Here is an 18,509-nt window from a genome sequence, read left to right on the forward strand (position 1 = left end):
TGTATATATGTATATGTAGAGAAAGTGAAAAATACATAGGTATAATTCATTTAGTTCTTATAAGAAATCAAAGAATGCTATGGCAACAGGACAACACTTAGCTGCACCTTTTGCAACTAAATTTAGAGAGTGGGCGGCACACGGAATCCACAACGCCAAGTTGTTAGGTTCTCCAATTTTAGCCCGAACGCCATTGTATTTTCCACTCATAACTGACACGTTGTCGTAGCACTGTCCCCTGCAGTTTCTCGAATCGATGTTCTTGCAAGAATGTCACTAGAGAATTAAATATACCTTCTGCTCTATGACCGTGATTTGGCAAAAATATGAGAAACCTTTTAACAGGAGTGAAACGTAACGAAATATCACAATTAATTGGTTGCCAAAAAGTATTCTATGTGTAATAATCTGCTGATTTTTTTACGTTTGGAGCTTTGTGGGGGCCCCGGGCAGCTGCCCAGCCTGCCCCCTCTTAAATCCGGCCCTGGAGCCATATAACTAACGCATTATTAAATGTCAAACTTGCTTTTGTTTTGTTATAATAAATTAATCTATTGATTATAACAAAAAATTTTAATTTGTTTAAATAAAGATTGTTTAATAATTATACAGCTTCCAAATGAGAATATTTGTGTTTTTAACGGTAAAAGGTACACTTGTAGTGAGTTTACCTAAAAAAAGTCTACAACTGGAAAAATATGTAGTTTTCTTTTCTTATAAATAAATTAATATATTATAACAAAACAAAAGCAAGTTTGACATTTAATAATGCGTTAGTTAGATGGCTCTACTCGAGTTACTTGGGAACAAAAAAAGAATGAAGAAAATTGCTCCATGGGAAGCCGAGAAAATGCATTTTGTTAACGTATACCGATTTTGAACTTCTAGATTACATTTTCTCCAACCTAATTTTTGATTGAAATTTTGTTATTTTTGGCAATTTTCACTCGTAATATCGATAGTTTTTATTATAATAATATACACACACCGGCAAAATTAGCCGAACACCTCAAAAAATGGGACATGTTTGATGTCACGAATTTCCTAAACCAGTGGCCCGATTTGAGTGATTCTTTTAGTATGTTATAGCCTTATTATTTAAGAATATCGCTGTAATCATATTGTTGCTAGACAGCTAAATACCATTTTATACCGGATGTAACAATAATAATGTGTTTTTTTCTTAAAGTTTGGAACACCCTGTGGACTAGTGTAGCATATATAAAATATTGAAATTAAAACTCAATTATAGCCTTATGCTTTTTTAACATTTTCTTTTTTGATTCATTTGCTTATGTTGGAAAATAAAAAAGTTATGGGCTTTAACAACTATCCATGCTTTTCATCGATAAATCCTCATAGTAGGGGAGGAAAGTATGCTAAATTTGCAGTTAGTCGAGCTTTATCGGGACCTATTGGATTGTGAATAGTATGTGCTAAAACCAGAAAAAGGCTAAGTTAAGTTTTCCATATATTGGGGGACTTTTCATTTTTTAATTTATTTTCCATTTGAAACAACCGTTTTTTTCCGATTATAGCGCGATCCATCCATAATTCGAAAAAATGTGTCGAATAAAAGTTGCTTATTTTTACGTAAAGAACCTAAATCTGCAATAAAAGTTGGTGGCTCTTATTTAAGATTTTAAATTAAATCCCCCACCCCACCTCCGTGGGGGGACGTGTTTGGTGCCATTCGATAGATTTTTCAAAAATATTGAATACGTGTATTTTGCAGTTTTTTGATCTGATGTTCAGCTAGGTCAGCTGAAATCCACGGGAGGTCGTCATTGTGACATCGCTTATTAATTTATTTATTTAATACATCTATTGAATTATAGGTCTGGATCCCGCGTATGAAAAAAAAGTTGATTAATAACAAGCTGAAAATTTGTTAATAGCTTAAGGGTGTCTAGTCAGATAAACTTTGATATATGGGAACACTGGAACAGGGGCAGTTTTAATTGTGGAACAGGTTAAAAATTTGAAACGGCCACACCACGAAAACGGCACATTTATTTTGTCCGACAGAACTGACTTAAACTCTTCGAACAGAGATTAAACTCTCATGCAAAAATCAGACTGCTATTTATCACCAAATGGGCGTTTTAATGAGTGGAACATGTAGAATATGTCAAATGACAGGAATTATGACAGGTGATAAATAGCAGTCTGATTTTTGCATGAGAGTTTAATCTCTGTTCGGAGAGTTTAAGTCTGTTCTGTCGGACAAAATAAATGTGCCGTTTTCGCGGTGTGACCGTTCCAAATTTTTAACCTGTTCCACAATTAAAACTGCCCCTGTTCCAGTGTTCCCATATATCAAAGTTTATCCGACTAGACACCCTTAAGCTATTAACAAATTTGCAGCTTGCTATTAATCAACTTTTTTTTCATACGCGGGATCCAGACCTATTACTTTAGGCTTGTTTATTAAACTAAGCAGATAATGATGGTAGGGGAGCCCAAGCGGGGATTTTTTCAGTTACTCGAGCGCGTCAGATTATCACATGGGGAGAAACCTTGTGCCTGTAAATGTACCTATACCCTATATTGGTTCTTAACACCGGGGAATTCATTAAGGGGAACCGAGAAAAAAATCTATTCATAGAAATCTAAAAAATCTATTCGCTTGGGGGGTAGATTAAAGATTTTAAATACGATATTTCGCGAAATGAACATCAGGTCGTAAAACTGCAAAATACACGTATTCAATATTTTTCAAAAATCTATCGAATGGCACCAAACACGTCCCCCCACGGAGGTGGAGTGGAAGGTTACTTTAAAATCTTAAATATGAGCCCCCAATTTTTATTGAAGATTTGGATTCTTGACGTAAAAATAAGCAATTTTTATTCGCAACATTTTTTTAAATTATGGATAAATAGCGCTATATTTGGAAAAAAACGATTGTTTCAAATGGAAAATAAATTAAAAAAATGAAATGTCCCCCAATATATGGAAAACTTGACTTAACCTTTTTCTGGTTTTAGCAGATACTATTCACAATCCTATAGGTCCCCATAACGCTCGAGTAACTGCAAATTTAGCATACTTTCCTCCCCTACTATGAGGATTTATCGATGAAAAACATGGCTAGGTGTTAAAGCCCATAACTTTTTTATTTTCCAACATAAGCAAATGAGTCAAAAAAGAAAATGTTAAGAAAGCATAAGGCTATAATTGAGTTTTAATTTCAATATTTTATATATGCTAGAATATTCCACAAGGTGTTCCAAACTTTAAGAAAAAAACACAGTATTATTGTTATACCCAGTATAAAATGATATTTAGCTGTCTAGCAACAATATTATTACAACGATATTCTTAAATAATAAGGCTATAACATACTAAAAGAATCACTCAAATCGGTCCACTGGTTTATGAAATTCGCGACATCAAACATGTCCCATTTTTAAGGTGTTCGGCTAATTTTGCCGGTGTGTGTATGTTATGAGTATTCTAAAGATATGAAAATTGGTGTGGAGAAAGAGGACAAAACTAAAAAGGTGAAGGTTCGAAAATTATGATCCTTTTGTTTATATCTTTGTCGTAAATGCCGGTCAACTTTGACCGGCTGTATCTCAGGAACCACTCATCACAATTAAATGTTTTTTTCTTTTAAAAGGAGCATCCTGCCGCTTTTCTTCCAATACCGTTTTCATGATTTAATTTAATTTAGTATTTCCCGAGATATTTCTATTTGTTTATAAGCCAAAAAATTGTTTATAATTTAAAAATATTCGTGAGGCAGCTTAAATAGTCCAATTTTAATTCTGTAAAGAACATTAGATAGGTACAGTGTCTTTTTATACAAAAATTATAGTTATTCTTATATATCATAATTATTGTGGTTATTATAAACCTACGGTAAATTTTTAATTAACAATTCAATTGTTGCTAAACTGTTCACTCAATTTCCATCGGCTTCTGGAATTATTATCCATACGAAAAGGGCTTTTACATATATTACCAGGTTCTTTAATTATTGATAAACAATTACTTATCTAACATTTTAGTTGAAAATTAAAGATTTTGTTGGAAAAACCCGCATATTCCGGGGAAAATATTCGTCGAAATAAATCGGGAAAAACACGTTTCAATGCAGAATTTAATTATGGTGAATTTTTATTTGGGTGTTTTTGGTGTAAAATTAAAATCTTTGCAGTTATAGAGCAAAAATTGAAAAAAACACGATTTCGGGCGCCATTTTGTTTATAAAAAAAGTTGCACACTCTCTGCAGACTTTGCATACCTGTATTATTAGTATATTCAATCATAAGATTCGATTCCAGCAATAAAATTGCTGGTAAATAACTTTTCCTTGTATTTTGCTAATTAGCCCAGAGTATAAATACATACTACTAATCACTACAAATCGATTATTATTTATCCAAAACAATTAAAGAAGAAATTACGTCTCTTTCTAAAAATATCCCAAGACTTTTCCGATGTGTGCATTTACTTATCCAAAAATTTTGATTTAATGCTTATGTTATTTTTCATTGTATCATATACCTACTCAACTTTTTTTGTCGTCAATTTGTTTATTATTGATTAATTACAGACAAATAGACTGGGTAGACTGCGTATGGCCTAGGCATTTGAAAGAAAGCCAAGTAGAAGCTACAAACGTATTAGAAGAAATGAAATATCCTAAAGTTCAAAAATACTGCCTTATGTCTGTAAAAGGCTGTTACACAGATTTCCACGTAGACTTCGGAGGGACATCCGTATGGTATCATATTCTAAAAGGTAAGAAAAAACGTTAATTGATGAATTTGTTTAAATTTTAAACATATCGCTATACATAGTATATTTCACGAATTTGCCACTATTTTGGATTAGAAATGAAAGCTTTGACTTAAACGGTGCGCTGTACTGACAAAGTTAATAGCAGATTCTCCCAATATTTGAAGCACTGTGGAAGACTAACGATACAGTGTTAGCTGATAACGTATGGTCCTAAAGTTTTGGGAAAAATTTCACCTGGTCTGATTGAGAAGCAAAATGCATTTAACAAAGAAGGCCATGGAATTGAAATATCATCAGTTATTGACATTTAATAAACAAAGCAGAATATTTTGGTTTGTGCTCTGCAAAATGTCTTATAAAATTGATATTCGTCGAGGTGTTTATAATATGGTTGTTGGGCGAATGTCGAAACGAGATACTGTTAATATTTATCGAGATCAAAACATAAGCAAATCGACAATTTATCGCACAATCAGAGAATGTGAAGAAGGGATACCATGTATTAACTTGCGTAAAAGTGGCCGACCGCGGATTTTGAACCATATAAGAGAGGCAAGACTGATTGAAGCAGCTAAGAACAAAATTGGGGTCTCACAGCGAAAACTGGCCAGAAGATTTCATGTTGGAAAGACTACAGTATACAGGACCCTATCGAGTAACAATATTATCAACCGGAAAAGAAGGAAAGCTCCAAAATACACAGAGGATCAATTAGAGAGAATTCCGAGATGTTGCCGCGCGTTAAGGCGAGTGCATTTCGTCAACAAGTTGATCGTGATGGACGATGAAAAATATTTTACTTTGTCCAACTCTGAGATGAAGGGTAACGATGGGTTTTACACGAACGATTACGAAAATGTACCTGATGAAATAAAATTCAAAAGTAAGAAAAAATTTGAGGACAAAATTTTGGTATGGTGTGCAATTTCTGAGGCTGGCTTTATCTCACAGCCCTACATTGGTGTTGTTCGAGGCGAAGCCTTAAACGCAAATATTTATATTCAAAGATGTCTCTCTAAATTGCTTCAGTTTGTGAACACACATCATGCAAATGATCAAATAGTCTTTTGGCCAGATCTTGCTTCATGTCATTACGCGAGGATCACAAGGGACTGGTACGAAACTAACAACATTACCTTTGAACCGAAAGCAGACAATCCCCCCAACCTACCTCAGGCCCGTCCAATTGAAGAGTTCTGGGCAATATTAAGTCGGAAAGTCTATAATAACGGATGGGAAGTACAAAATCAGGAACAGTTAAGACGCCGCATATATACAAAAATTAGAGAAATTGACGTCGAGGTCGTCCAAAGGATGATGCAACGTGTCAGGGGAATTATTAGGCAAATCGAAAATAATGGTCCCTTATCTGTCATTTGAATTTTTATTTATAATAAGGATAGTTAAGTTAAATTGTTAAATAATTTAATAACAATATAAGATTATTGTGGTCAGAGTTATATGCTTTTGAAATTTTTCCCAAAACTTTAGGACCATACGTTAATACATTTTACATTCATTTACAATTGTGGTCCAATATAAATTAAGTTGGTTGCTTGACTATTTTTAATATTTTTTATTTTTCTACCTTTTAAACTTCAGTCTGTAGAGACTACAGAATTCCATTTATTTTATTTAAAAAAGAAAATTAGTTTGCCGATGACGGCCATTTTTGTTAAAGCCTATCGATCATTTTCACGGAAAACATGGCTTCGCTCTTTAGCCAATATTTTTACTCAGGTTTGTCCTAAAACAAATCAGAAACCAAACTTTTTAGAAAAGTATGCTCTAAAAAAACGGCCTGTAGCATTATTTAATTTCAAACTACCCTTAAGGCCTTAAATGAACCTCAAAGTTTGAAAAGGTAAACTGATACAATTCCATTTTCAGCATTTTTTTAACAGCATAATGGTTTGTAATTATTTTTTGAAAAATCTCAAAAGTTTGACCCTTTATATCTCTGATGGGCACGGATGAAAAAAATTGAAATTCGGCTGAATGTTAGCCAATAGCAAGTAAAATAAGGAGAAAAAATTTGGAGTTGCAGACTTACCTCATATAAGAGTTTCAGGCCTGAAAAAATGGTCAAAAATCAAAATGGTCAAAATTTGAGCGTTTGCGGGCAGGGTAATTAAAATTCAAATAAACTGTCTAATGAAATAAAAATTAATGTATTTTCACAAGATTTCACAATGAGAATACAAATTTATACAGGGTCGGCCAAAGAAAAGAGTTCACCTTGATAGTTGGCCGTTATTAGATTTTAAGGGAATGTCGAAACAGGTAGGTAGATTTTTATTTTTAAATTACAATTTTTTTATATATCTTTCATACGTCTCCATGACGTGTCATCGTCAGTGACATCATCCATCTGGACGTGATGACGTAATCGATAATTTTTTTAATGGGAATAGGGGTCGTATGTTATCTCATTTGAAAGAGTGTTCAATTCTCTGTTCAGTAGTATAAACAATAATATAATTATTTATACAGTTTGGGCAAAAAACAGTTTTTAAATTAAATTAATTGACACAAAAAAAGAATGTATGTAATTTATTTAACTCAAAATACATTTTATTGCTGTCATAAAATAGAAAAAAAATATTATTTGGCAAATAAACATTGCTTTTCGCTTAAGGTACTAGTACACTTTAGAAGACCAAAAATAAGCATTTTTTCAAGATTTTTTTTTCTCAGGACCTTTATTAGAAATGAACAAAACTTTTTACATATTAATATCTGACTCTTGGAGAATACAAAAAATATATCTTTTTTCATTTATGCACGTACACTAATGTTGTAGAGGGCGCCAAAATCGAGGCCTCGAAAAAAAGTAGTTCCGATGGCGGACAGTTAATCTCATGATTGGGATCTCTGAAACAAAAAAATCATACGGCATTTGAAAAAGGAAGGTTTCTTACGTGAGAATTTACCACCGTTAGTGAAAAATTCCGCAAAGAAAAGATTTTACGGAAATTTGAAAAAATTTTGTGAAAAAATGACCCGTTTTTCTTCAGTTTTTCATGGTTAAAAAATAATTATTTTTTATTTTTTGATGAAATTGTGGTAAATTGTCACGTAAGAAACCTTCCTTTTTCAAATGCAGTACGATTTTTTTGTTTCAGATATCCCAATCCTGAGATTAACTGTCCGCCATCATTTTTCGAGGCCTCGACTTTTGCGCCCTCTGCAATATTAGTGTACGTGCATAAATGAAAAAATATATATTTTTTGTACTCTCTAAGAGTTATATATTAATATGAAAAAAACTTTATGTTCATTTCTAATAAGGGTTCTGAGAAAAAAATTCTTGAAAAAAATGATTATTTTTGGTCTTCTAAAGTGTACTAGTACCTTAAATTAAATGTTCAAACTGTCAAGAGGTAGATGGGAGGCTGTTTGTGATTTAATTTAAGCGAAAAGAAATGTTTATTTGTGAAATAAACATTTTTTCTATTTTCTGACAGCAGTAAAATGTATTTTTAGTTGGCACAAGACCCTTATTCCCATTTAAAAAAGTCATCGATTACGTCATCACGCTCTGATATTTCATACTACGTCACGTAGTATGAAATATATCCCAAAAAGTTGTAATATAATAAAAATAAAAATGGACCTATTTCGGCATTTCCTTAAAATCTAATAGGTAACTATGTATTGCCAAATATCGAGGTGGACTCTTTTCTTTGGCCCACCCTGTATAAATTTGTATTAATTGTGAAATCTGGTGAAAATAAATTAATTTTTATTTCATTAGACAGTTTATTTGAATTTTAATTACCCTGTCCGCAAACGCTCAAATTTTGACTATTTTGATTTTTGACCATTTTTTCAGGCCTGTAACTCCTATATGACGTAAGTCTGCAAATCCAAATTTTTACTCCTTATTCTACTTGCTAGGGGCTAACATTCAGCCTTTCAAATTTTTTCGTCCGTGCCCATCAGGGATATAAGGGATCAAACTCTAAGATTTTTCAAAAAATTACATTTTTGATATTTTTTTTGGAAAAATTTACTTAAGTCTCAAAGCTCAAACTTTTTTTATTTAAAGTATATACGTATGTCTTTTCCAGAAAAAAATTACAAACCATTATCGGCTTGCCTTATGCTGTTAAAAAAATGCTGAAAATGGAATTTTATCAGTTTACCTTTTTAAACTTTAAGGTTCATTTAAGGCCTTAAGTCTAGTTTGAAATGAAATAATGCTACAGGCAATTTTTTTAGAGCATGCTTTTCTAAAATGTTTGGTTTTTGATATATTGTTCTAGGACAAACCTCAGTAAAAATATTGGCTAAAGAGTGAAGCCATGTTTTCCGTGAAAATGATCGACACGGTTTAACAAAAATGGCCGTCATCGGCAAACTAAATTTTTTAAAAATAAAATGAATGCAATTTTGTGCTCTCTATAGACTGAAGTTTAAAAGGTAGAAAAATAAAAAATGTTAAAAATACTCGTAGTCAAGCAACCACCTTTTGACCACTTGGCTTGAATTGACCCTAAAACGAGCGCCATCTTCAAAAGCCACAACATATCCCTATATACAAAAATGAGACATTTGAGATGTTATGTTTTCTCTATATTATTGTACGGAGCGGAGGCATGGACGCTTACAGAGGCCACGATTAAAAAACTTGAAGCGTTTGAGATGTGGCTCTAAAGAAAAATGCTGAGAATATCCTCTGAGAAATGCTGAGAATGACAGCAAGGATCACGAACAAGGAAGTTCTAGAAAGAATGAAGAAGGAATCGGAGATTGTGTTTACCATCAAACGCATAAAACTGCAGTATCTGGGACACGTTATGAGAAATCAGCACCGTTACTCCCTGCTGCAGTCCATATTGCAAGGCAAAGTCAAAGGTAAGCGAGGACCCGGTAGAAGGAGAATATCATGGCTGCGGAATTTGAGAACATGGTTTAGGAAATCTTCAACAGAACAGCGAGCAAGGTTATGATTGCCAATATGATTTCTAACATCCGAAACGGATAGGAACCAGAAGAAGAAGAAGAAGAAGTATTTACTGATAAAATAATAACAATAACACTAAACTTTTTCTGAATGAGAAAATGAAAACTTTACATTGTAATAAAAAATTAGATCAATACTCGTAATAACTTTAATCGGTATCTTTATTTGGATTTTAAATTATGACTGGGTTAATTACTTTGATGCGGATTTCACGCATCCAAAATTCTTCTATTAACTTTTCACATTTCCGCACACTTTATTCCCAAATAAGGTTAGATAGATGTGTTAGAGTCTGGAGAAGACCTGGCGAGCGCTTTTTGAATGCCACAATTTAAGAAACCCAGGCTTTTGAGGGAGGTTCGATCATGGTTTAGGATGGGATAACTTTAAATGGCTGCTCGGACCTAATTAGTAGTTATTTGGCGAAGGGCGATGACAGCAGAGCGGTACATTAGCGAATTTCATTTGATCAACATGTTGTCCCATTTGCTGAAAATATGAGTCCAGAATTTATCCTTCAGCATGATAATGCTCGAGACCGCACGTGGCCAGGATAGCGCAAAATTATTTGATTACCCACAATATTTAGGTTATGGAGTGACCATCGATGAGTCCATATTTATATCCCATTGAACACATTTGGGATACAGTCGGGAAGCGCTTGAAGGATTGTCAGCCACTAAAGAAACCTAAAACATGTCGATGAAGTTCTGGTGGAAGAATGGGAACAACTAAATCAAGAAACTATTCGAAATGTGATTGAACGCATACCCGGACGTTGCGTTGTGTAGAAGTTCGGCGAGTTAGAGGAGGCCATATGCACTATTAGTTTTGTTTAAAATAATTTTTGACAACGATGCTATTAAAGAAATAAATCTAATTTTTCGCATTTATCACTTTTTATTTTATTTTTTTCACAAGAAAATTTACAGTTCATTAACAAAAACTTTGCTATATTTATAGCGAAAAGCTTTAGTTATGATTAAATAAAAATAATATAATCATAAAAAGAATTACTTCAAAAATACGAAGGTCTTTATAAGTGTATGTATTTCGTTGCTAATCTTTCAAGATATGTATGTATCAGCGCTGTCAGCGCAAATATTGGCAAATAAGTCATATTACTCGTATATCATATAAAAGGATATATTAGTGTTCTTTTCATGAGCATTTTTCAGTGCGTAACAAATGATAGGAAAAAGGGTAAGTCCGTGATAATACACATTTATGACATTTTAGTTAAATCTGACAGTTGTCACATTTTATTCTCAATTTGGAATAAAAACAAATCAAATGTGTTTCTTGCATTTATAAAATGGTATTTTCTTTGATTTGTATAGTCTTATAAATTATACAGATTATATTTGTAATATTATTATCAAATTAAAAAAAATATATTTTTTTTATTATGCCGCCATCTATCGACAACTAGAATAACTAGAATAAATCTTGTAAATGTCTGTAATCACGGACGTGCCTTTTTTTCTGTACATACAATTTAATGCGTTAGAAAGAAATCGAAAAACTGTGACGCATTGAAAGATGATCATGAGAAAAAGAATAGTAAGTATATTTAAAGTATTTTAGTATGCTTCACTTGGTCTATTAAATTTGTCAGTATGTATGAGAAATCTTGTAACCTGTCAAAGCAAAAGTAATATAGCTCAATGGTAGAGCGTGTGACCGGAGATCAACAGGTCCCAGGTTCAAATCCCGGACGATTCATATTCTTTTTTTTTTATATTTTTGGTATCGTTTTAATAAAAAAAATTTAAAAGTGGTAGGTAAAGAAAGTTAGTTTAATATTTAAATAAAATACAAATAACCTGTTAAGTATATTAATTTCGTTGAAATCATAATAATAGAAGTATAACTTCTTACGTGCGTACAAATTACACACACATTATTTTTTTGGTTTTTCATTCCTTTTGGCTAACTGTAGTAATTGCGGCCTAAAAGAATCATGATGAAATGAAATATTTTCATTCGTTAACCATTCTTTTATTTTATGTACTGGAATTTTATGTCTAGGAATTTGTTGGCTACTTATTTAAAATTTCCGAATGGTATGGGCGTTGATTGATAAATACTGATATATACTCCTCTATAATTTATCAATCAACGGTATGGGTATTATCCAATACTATAACAGTTGGTTCATAAGCGAAAATTCTTTGTTCTCTATGTTCGATTATTTTCCTTCGCGCATCCTACGGTTGCCGTGATTGATCGTTATCGTCATTTGATTTTCATAAATTTTTTGAGGTTATGTTTGAGAAAGTTCTCATGACTTTATTTGAACCAAATAAGAATGTCCATGGTTTATTTTACTACTTTATTTTCGTATTATTAATATTACGTGCTGTGAATGTGCTTTTTTCTTAAGTGAGTATTTTCTTAAATTAGTAAAATGGAACATTTTGCAATAGCGCGCAATTTTCTCCTAATACTCCATTGCGCATACAAAATTTTGTCTTCAAAACTTCAAAATTCGAGAGTGAATTAACTGATTCTTTAGCATTAAACTGTGTCTGCACTGATCAGTAAAAAGGTCTTAAGTCAAAAAACATCGATTTCGACTAAGTTTTGTAGTTCCTTAAAAAATCGATAAAAAGCGATGAAAAGCGATTGAATTTCAACGCTTTTAACGCATTTTTTGAAGTATTAAAATAGAGATGAAAATAAGTCGATTTCTAAGTAAGTAAGTACTTTTTATCGATTTTTTTAACGTACTAAAAAACTTAATCAAAATCGATATTTTTTGACGATACCTTTTTATTTATCAATATGTACAGATGGATACAGGTACTTATCAGTAGGTATGTATTGAATTTCAAATTTACAACCCTCAGGAAGATCTTTAGTCTTAGGGTGTGGTCTAGGTTTATATTGTGCGACTTCTACTTCACTATTTATACTCTTTCTTTTTTCCAAAACTGACTTGGGTTTTGTCTCACTAATACACAATGCAAGCTATAAATCCATCGTCAGACCTGTACTAACATATGGTTGCGAAACGTGGACCATGACCAAATCAAACGAAGAAAAGCTCAGACGTTTTGAACGAAAAATACTTAGAAACATTTTCGGACCTCACCACGACATTAACAGAAATCAGTATAGGATCAGAACCAACTTCGAATTAAACGAACTCTACAATGACACCGATATTGTTCAAGAAATCAAAGCACAGCGACTAAGATGGGCAAGAAACGTGCACAGACTTCATAACGAGAGACTTGTAAAACTGGTATGGGAGGAGATTCCTACAGGCAAAAGACCACTCGGACGTCCCAGAATGCGATGGAGAGATAACATCCAAGCAGATCTCCGAAAAATGAACATCCCATTTGACGCAAGGTTGATGGAAGACCGAACAAATTGGAAGAAAGTTGTACAGTCAGCCAGGACCCACCCATGGTTGTAGCGCTACGTGATGATGATGGTGAATACACAATGCATTAAGGCGCGTTTTCACGGTACACTTTGGATGATCATCCCGGATGAATCATCCAAAGTGAAATATAAATGAATCATGTAAACTATTAATCATCGAAAATGATCATTCAAAATGAATATTGAACGAAGTTGAACCGAGTTCTACTTTTGTTCACTTTAGAGGATGCATCGCGGATGAATCATCCAAAGTGAAACATGTAAACATGCTTTTATTGCTGTGAGTCATCGGCAGTGACTAGTGATAGGCGGCAACAGGTCCACGTGGATGATTATTGTCGTGTTTAAAGTGCGTAGTTGTTGTGTTTGTACGTTTTTAGATGGTTTTTTAACATGTCTTGATCTTCTGTAGACCATTCCTTTAACAAAAACGTTGACGCCCCCATTTTGTAGCGTAGATTTATTCACGGCCTTACCCACCAACGTCGTTTTTTTCTAATCTTCTGTTTTTCAAGTGCATGTCTAAGTTTATTTAAAAGACATTCAGTTATTATGCCAATTCCAGCACGTACAACTTCAGTCGGCGCCATCTGTAAGTGAACAGTCTAATTCAATCTTGGTGATCCATGTAAACGATAATTACTTTCATCGTCGCAATCACTTTGGATGATTCATCCGGGATGATCATCCAAAGTGTACCGTGAAAACGCGCCTTTACACATATGTTTTTGTACTGATTGGTCTTATTACGGTACCATTAATTTGCAACCGGTTTGGGAGTAGGTATTGCTAAACTAAGGTATCAGTTTCTGAGTGATCCAATACATATCTACGCTTATGTTAATCTCTGTCTAAGGTCACTGATTAGAAAGAAATTAAAATCTAGATTGTAACTAATCTGGTTTTAACAAATATTTTGCAGGTAAATATAAAATAAAAATATGTTTAAAAAATCTGAATCTTTTCATAACCTTATTAACGTAGAACTGTTTAATGTGGAGCAAAAAAAAGTCAAACTTGCAGGCAAACAAATATTTCCGTGTAAAATATGCAGCGCACATGAATCATATCAATAGAATTTACTAAATGACTTCTTATTAATACTTTAATCAAAGAAAGATTATAAAAGGATTTTTTTAATTCGATTTAGAAAGTACTTGCTTTATATTTTCATTACTGCAGCAATTTACTTTCGTACTTCTTAATCTGTACAATAGAGTTGACTATAAGCGCCGGACTCCACTTGCGATTTGTAGTCGCGCGATTGTTTTGTCGCGAATATTAAACACATTGTTTCAAATACAAGTCAATCCATTTGCGACTAAATAATCATGGATTGACTTGTATTTGAAACAATGTGTTCAATCTTCGAGACAAAACAATCGCGCGACTACAAATCGCAAGTGGAGTCCGGCGCTTACTGTCAAGTGTCTAGCGATAATACGAAACAGTTGCAAATTCGTAAAATATCTGTACTTATCTTATTAATCTTTTTCGTTATGTTCTGATGAGAGAAGCCCCAGTGCTAGTATAAAATTAATTTCATAAATTATGCTGTTAGCCGGTTAACTCGAAAAGACTTTTATGTCGTTTTAAGGATTAGCAAATTACGTTACTTTTTATACATTTTGTAAGTAGTTATAAATGGAAAATAGATTGAAATTGAATTTTCCTTCTATATGCATCTAAATTAGTTCCCATCTCAGTGTTTTCCGCAGGAAAGGTAATACTTCTCGTATATCATCGTACATTTATTATTACAGAAACATAAACGTCATGGCCTTTCGATCCAAAAGGACCTGATATTGGGACAATTTCGTTTGTATATATGTATAAACGACCACCACATATTATGTGCTATTGACTTGCATTACTATATTCCTAGAATTTGACCTATGTTATCACATTGTGAAATAGATATGAGCTATTACCTCACGATTTCGTTGAACCTCATAGATTTGTATGAAAATTGGTGAGTGGTTAGACTGCAGCAGTTCTCAACCTTTTTTACTCAGCGACGCACTAACGTACTCCTTACAGATTCGCGACACCCTTATATTATGTACAAATTTTTGCTGGTGGTAGGTAAGTACAGATGAATATATTAAGCATATTATTTTTTATTTCGTAAGAACATAACAAGAACAATATGCATGATTGGTATATTATAATAAGTAAAAAAATAAAAATAAAAATATCGTATTCGTAAATCCCGCGACACACCTGATAGGTTCTTCCGGCACACCAGTGTGTCGCGACACGGTGGTTGAGAACCGCTGGGTTAGAGGATACCTCAAAGAACTAAGGTGACATGGTGCCAACTTGCGCTTTTATATGCGCTATATTTTATTAAAGATATAGTTCTTCCACTCTTAACTTTTCCCATGCATCACGATTCATTTTCAAACAAGTTAAATCAAAAAATAAAGTGAAACGTACGTCGATGTGTAATATTGATACGTACTGTCAGAGTGTCAGTGGTAATAATTAGGAAATGGCTATTATCCCGTAAACGTATTTTATAAAGTTATTTTATCGAACTGTTTAATCTTTTTTCACTATTGAGGAGATTGATGGACTCAACATTAAACATAAAGATAAGTCACAATTAAATTTAAAAAAATAATTTTTTTCAATAAAGAGTCAGATTAAATAAATTATTAGAAGAATTTTTTACTAAGCAACAATAGTTTTGTTTAATTTAGTAGTATTTTGTATTTTGACAACGACACCCGATTTGGGCGTCGAAACGTTAATAAAATTATTTTTTTCAATTTAATTGTGGCTTATTTCCCATCTAAATAGTTAATTATAAAAATGCCACAAGGAAATAGCTTCAGAACAATATAAAGATAAGACCTATAAAGCTAAATATAGAACGGTAATAAATAAATTAAAAAACAGTCACAACAAAAAAGTTAATATTGTTAAGAAGATTTAATATTACCTAAGGTTGAGAAATACAAAACTATCGAATGAATTACATAAATAAATTATGAATACATATTTTTAATATATCATACATTTGAGGAAAGAGTGATACAAGTGCATTTTTTTCACAAATTGAGTTATCAACACTACGATATTACTAATACTCATCTTTGTCTGGGGACCCAAAAGTCAGTATTGCAACTCTTTCTGCATTTAACTGAAATATTATATTTATTTTTTATAAATATAAAACCAAATAAACTTTATTGATTTTTTATAAAACCAAATAAACAATAAATGCAAATAAACCAATAAACTGTCACTCATTAAAAATTATAAACGTCAAAATTCATAAGCTGTCAAAGACATTCCGTATTGTTTATCCTTGTTTACCTTATTGTGATTTCTTTGGAAAAGCGGTTTAATTTTGCGATACTAGTTTCTTTTTGCGATACTAGTTTCTGTGAGTTAAAAAGAGACCTAGTATAAAAAATAATTCGTAAATAATTTCATGCATGGGAAAAATAGCTTGGAAGAACTATAACTCCATAAATCGATAGAGGGACAAATTAGCAAAATTTGTTATACCAAGGTAATATCAATATTTTTTGACTTTTTACAGTTTAAAAAAAAGTTATTATTACCAACATTGAAACTAATAAAAAAATCAAATAAATTCCTTACTGGAAGAACCTCTTAATATTAATTCACAATGAAGTTACAGATAGGTAATTGAGTGTATATTTTTTTCGGTGAGTACTCAAATTTAAGTATCTGTTCAAGCTTAAAAAACGGAAAAACGATGCATTTTATAACATATACTTACTTAACACTTGTCAAAGTACTCAGAAATACCTATCAAACGAGTTCCAGAAGTAGTTGATAGCATTAAAATTTATGTTCCAAAAATTTTTAAAATTATTATAAAAAAAATTACAGAAAAAATGGTATTGTCTTTTTTTAGAATAACTCTGGTTATTTTTATGATATCAGGTTTATCCAAAAACTATTCGAAAGGTAATTTCAAGGGCTATAAAAAAGTATTAAACTTAATCTTTTAAATCCCTTATTTTTGAAGATATTCTTCTTTAGCGGCGAATCGATTGAGGGTAAAATTGTACATCAACCACGCGCCTGCGCACACTGACAGTATGTAGTTATGACAGTATGTAGTTCGTTGCTAATCTTTCAATATAGGTATGTATGTATCTGTAACCGTGCAAATAAGTCATTAAAAGAATATATTAGTGGTTTTAGGAAATGTATTATTTATTATAATTCTTGTGTTTTTGGATTTGTGTTTCCCTGTATTTTTACAGTTTGTCGCCGTGTTGTGTAATTATATCCGAAACTTACGTGTCAATTCAAGTGGCTCGATAGCGTAGTTGGCATAGCGGTGGGACAGAGAACGGAAGCACACGGAAGGTCGCGGGTTCTAGTCCTGGACGATTCATACTTTTTTTTATTTTTCGTTATTTTAATAAAACATTTTTGAAAGTGGTAGATAAGAAAGTTAGTTTAATTTTTAAATAAAATACAAATAACCTGTTAAGTATATTTACTTCGTTTAAATTACCTATATAATAGAAGAATATCTTCTTACGTGCGTACAAAGTACACACACATTCTTTTTTTAAAGATAAAAGAGCAAATGTCCCCGGTTACATGGTTGTTGCAGTAAAATTTAGGCTTTAAACGTTTCTATCTCGGTTATTTTTTATTCTACAAAAATAAAAACAAATAAAATTATTTATTATCCAAAGAAAAATATAAAATTAGTAATTATTATCTAAAGATTATTATAATTAGAGTTATTATCCATAGAAAATGAAATTTAAATGAAATGATAGAACTTTTTCTCATTTCTAAATAATGAATTTATTCCATAATTTTGCGATATACTGTATAACAAGTACTAAGCTTTTAAACTCGCAATAAATGGGAAATATGTCATGGATGTTTTGCATCTGAGTGTGTATTAATTAAAAAATATTTTCGTTTTATAATGTGAATAAATGCAACATAGGGTTAAATGCAGGCCAAAAAAGGACATTACTTGACGCTATGATCAGGGATATAATTAGATTATTTTTACGCCAAAGTCCTAATTCGCATGATTATATTAGCCCGTTCCTTTCATCTGTGTTCATACTTCTCTATGCAAAAGTCCCGCGATAAAAAAACGGTAATTCCAAATATGTTAAATAATTTTCTTTCTTAGGTTTTGTAGAAGTTTAACAAAAATAATCCTTGTACTACAAATATCATCATCATTAAGTATTGCAATCGCTAGGGATTATATATCGTCTTGCTCTTTGAATCTTTTCCGTTTCTCATTTTTTCAAAGTTTTCCATTTCTATAATGCCCTTTTGTGGTCCTATTTTTCTTATTTCATTAATTTTGACCTTTACTTTCAGTTCATGACCTTTACTTCAGTTCATATTTTTATCTTCCGAACCT

At 32.1% G+C, this 18,509-nt stretch overlaps 1 protein-coding gene across 2 annotated transcripts in view; it reads left to right on the forward strand.

Moving 5' to 3' along the window:
- LOC114337792 (jmjC domain-containing histone demethylation protein 1-like) overlaps nt 1-18,509 on the forward strand; it is a 286,565-nt gene that overhangs the window by 239,241 nt on the left and 28,815 nt on the right. For both annotated transcript variants that reach the window (XM_050643685.1, XM_050643686.1), the window contains exon 5: nt 4,565-4,752. In XM_050643685.1, coding sequence (XP_050499642.1) covers nt 4,565-4,752 — 188 coding nt within the window. The remainder of the gene's footprint in view (nt 1-4,564; nt 4,753-18,509) is intronic.

This window comes from Diabrotica virgifera, chromosome 2 (assembly GCF_917563875.1).
Source record: "Diabrotica virgifera virgifera chromosome 2, PGI_DIABVI_V3a".
In the NCBI taxonomy this organism is placed as follows: domain Eukaryota; kingdom Metazoa; phylum Arthropoda; class Insecta; order Coleoptera; family Chrysomelidae; genus Diabrotica; species Diabrotica virgifera.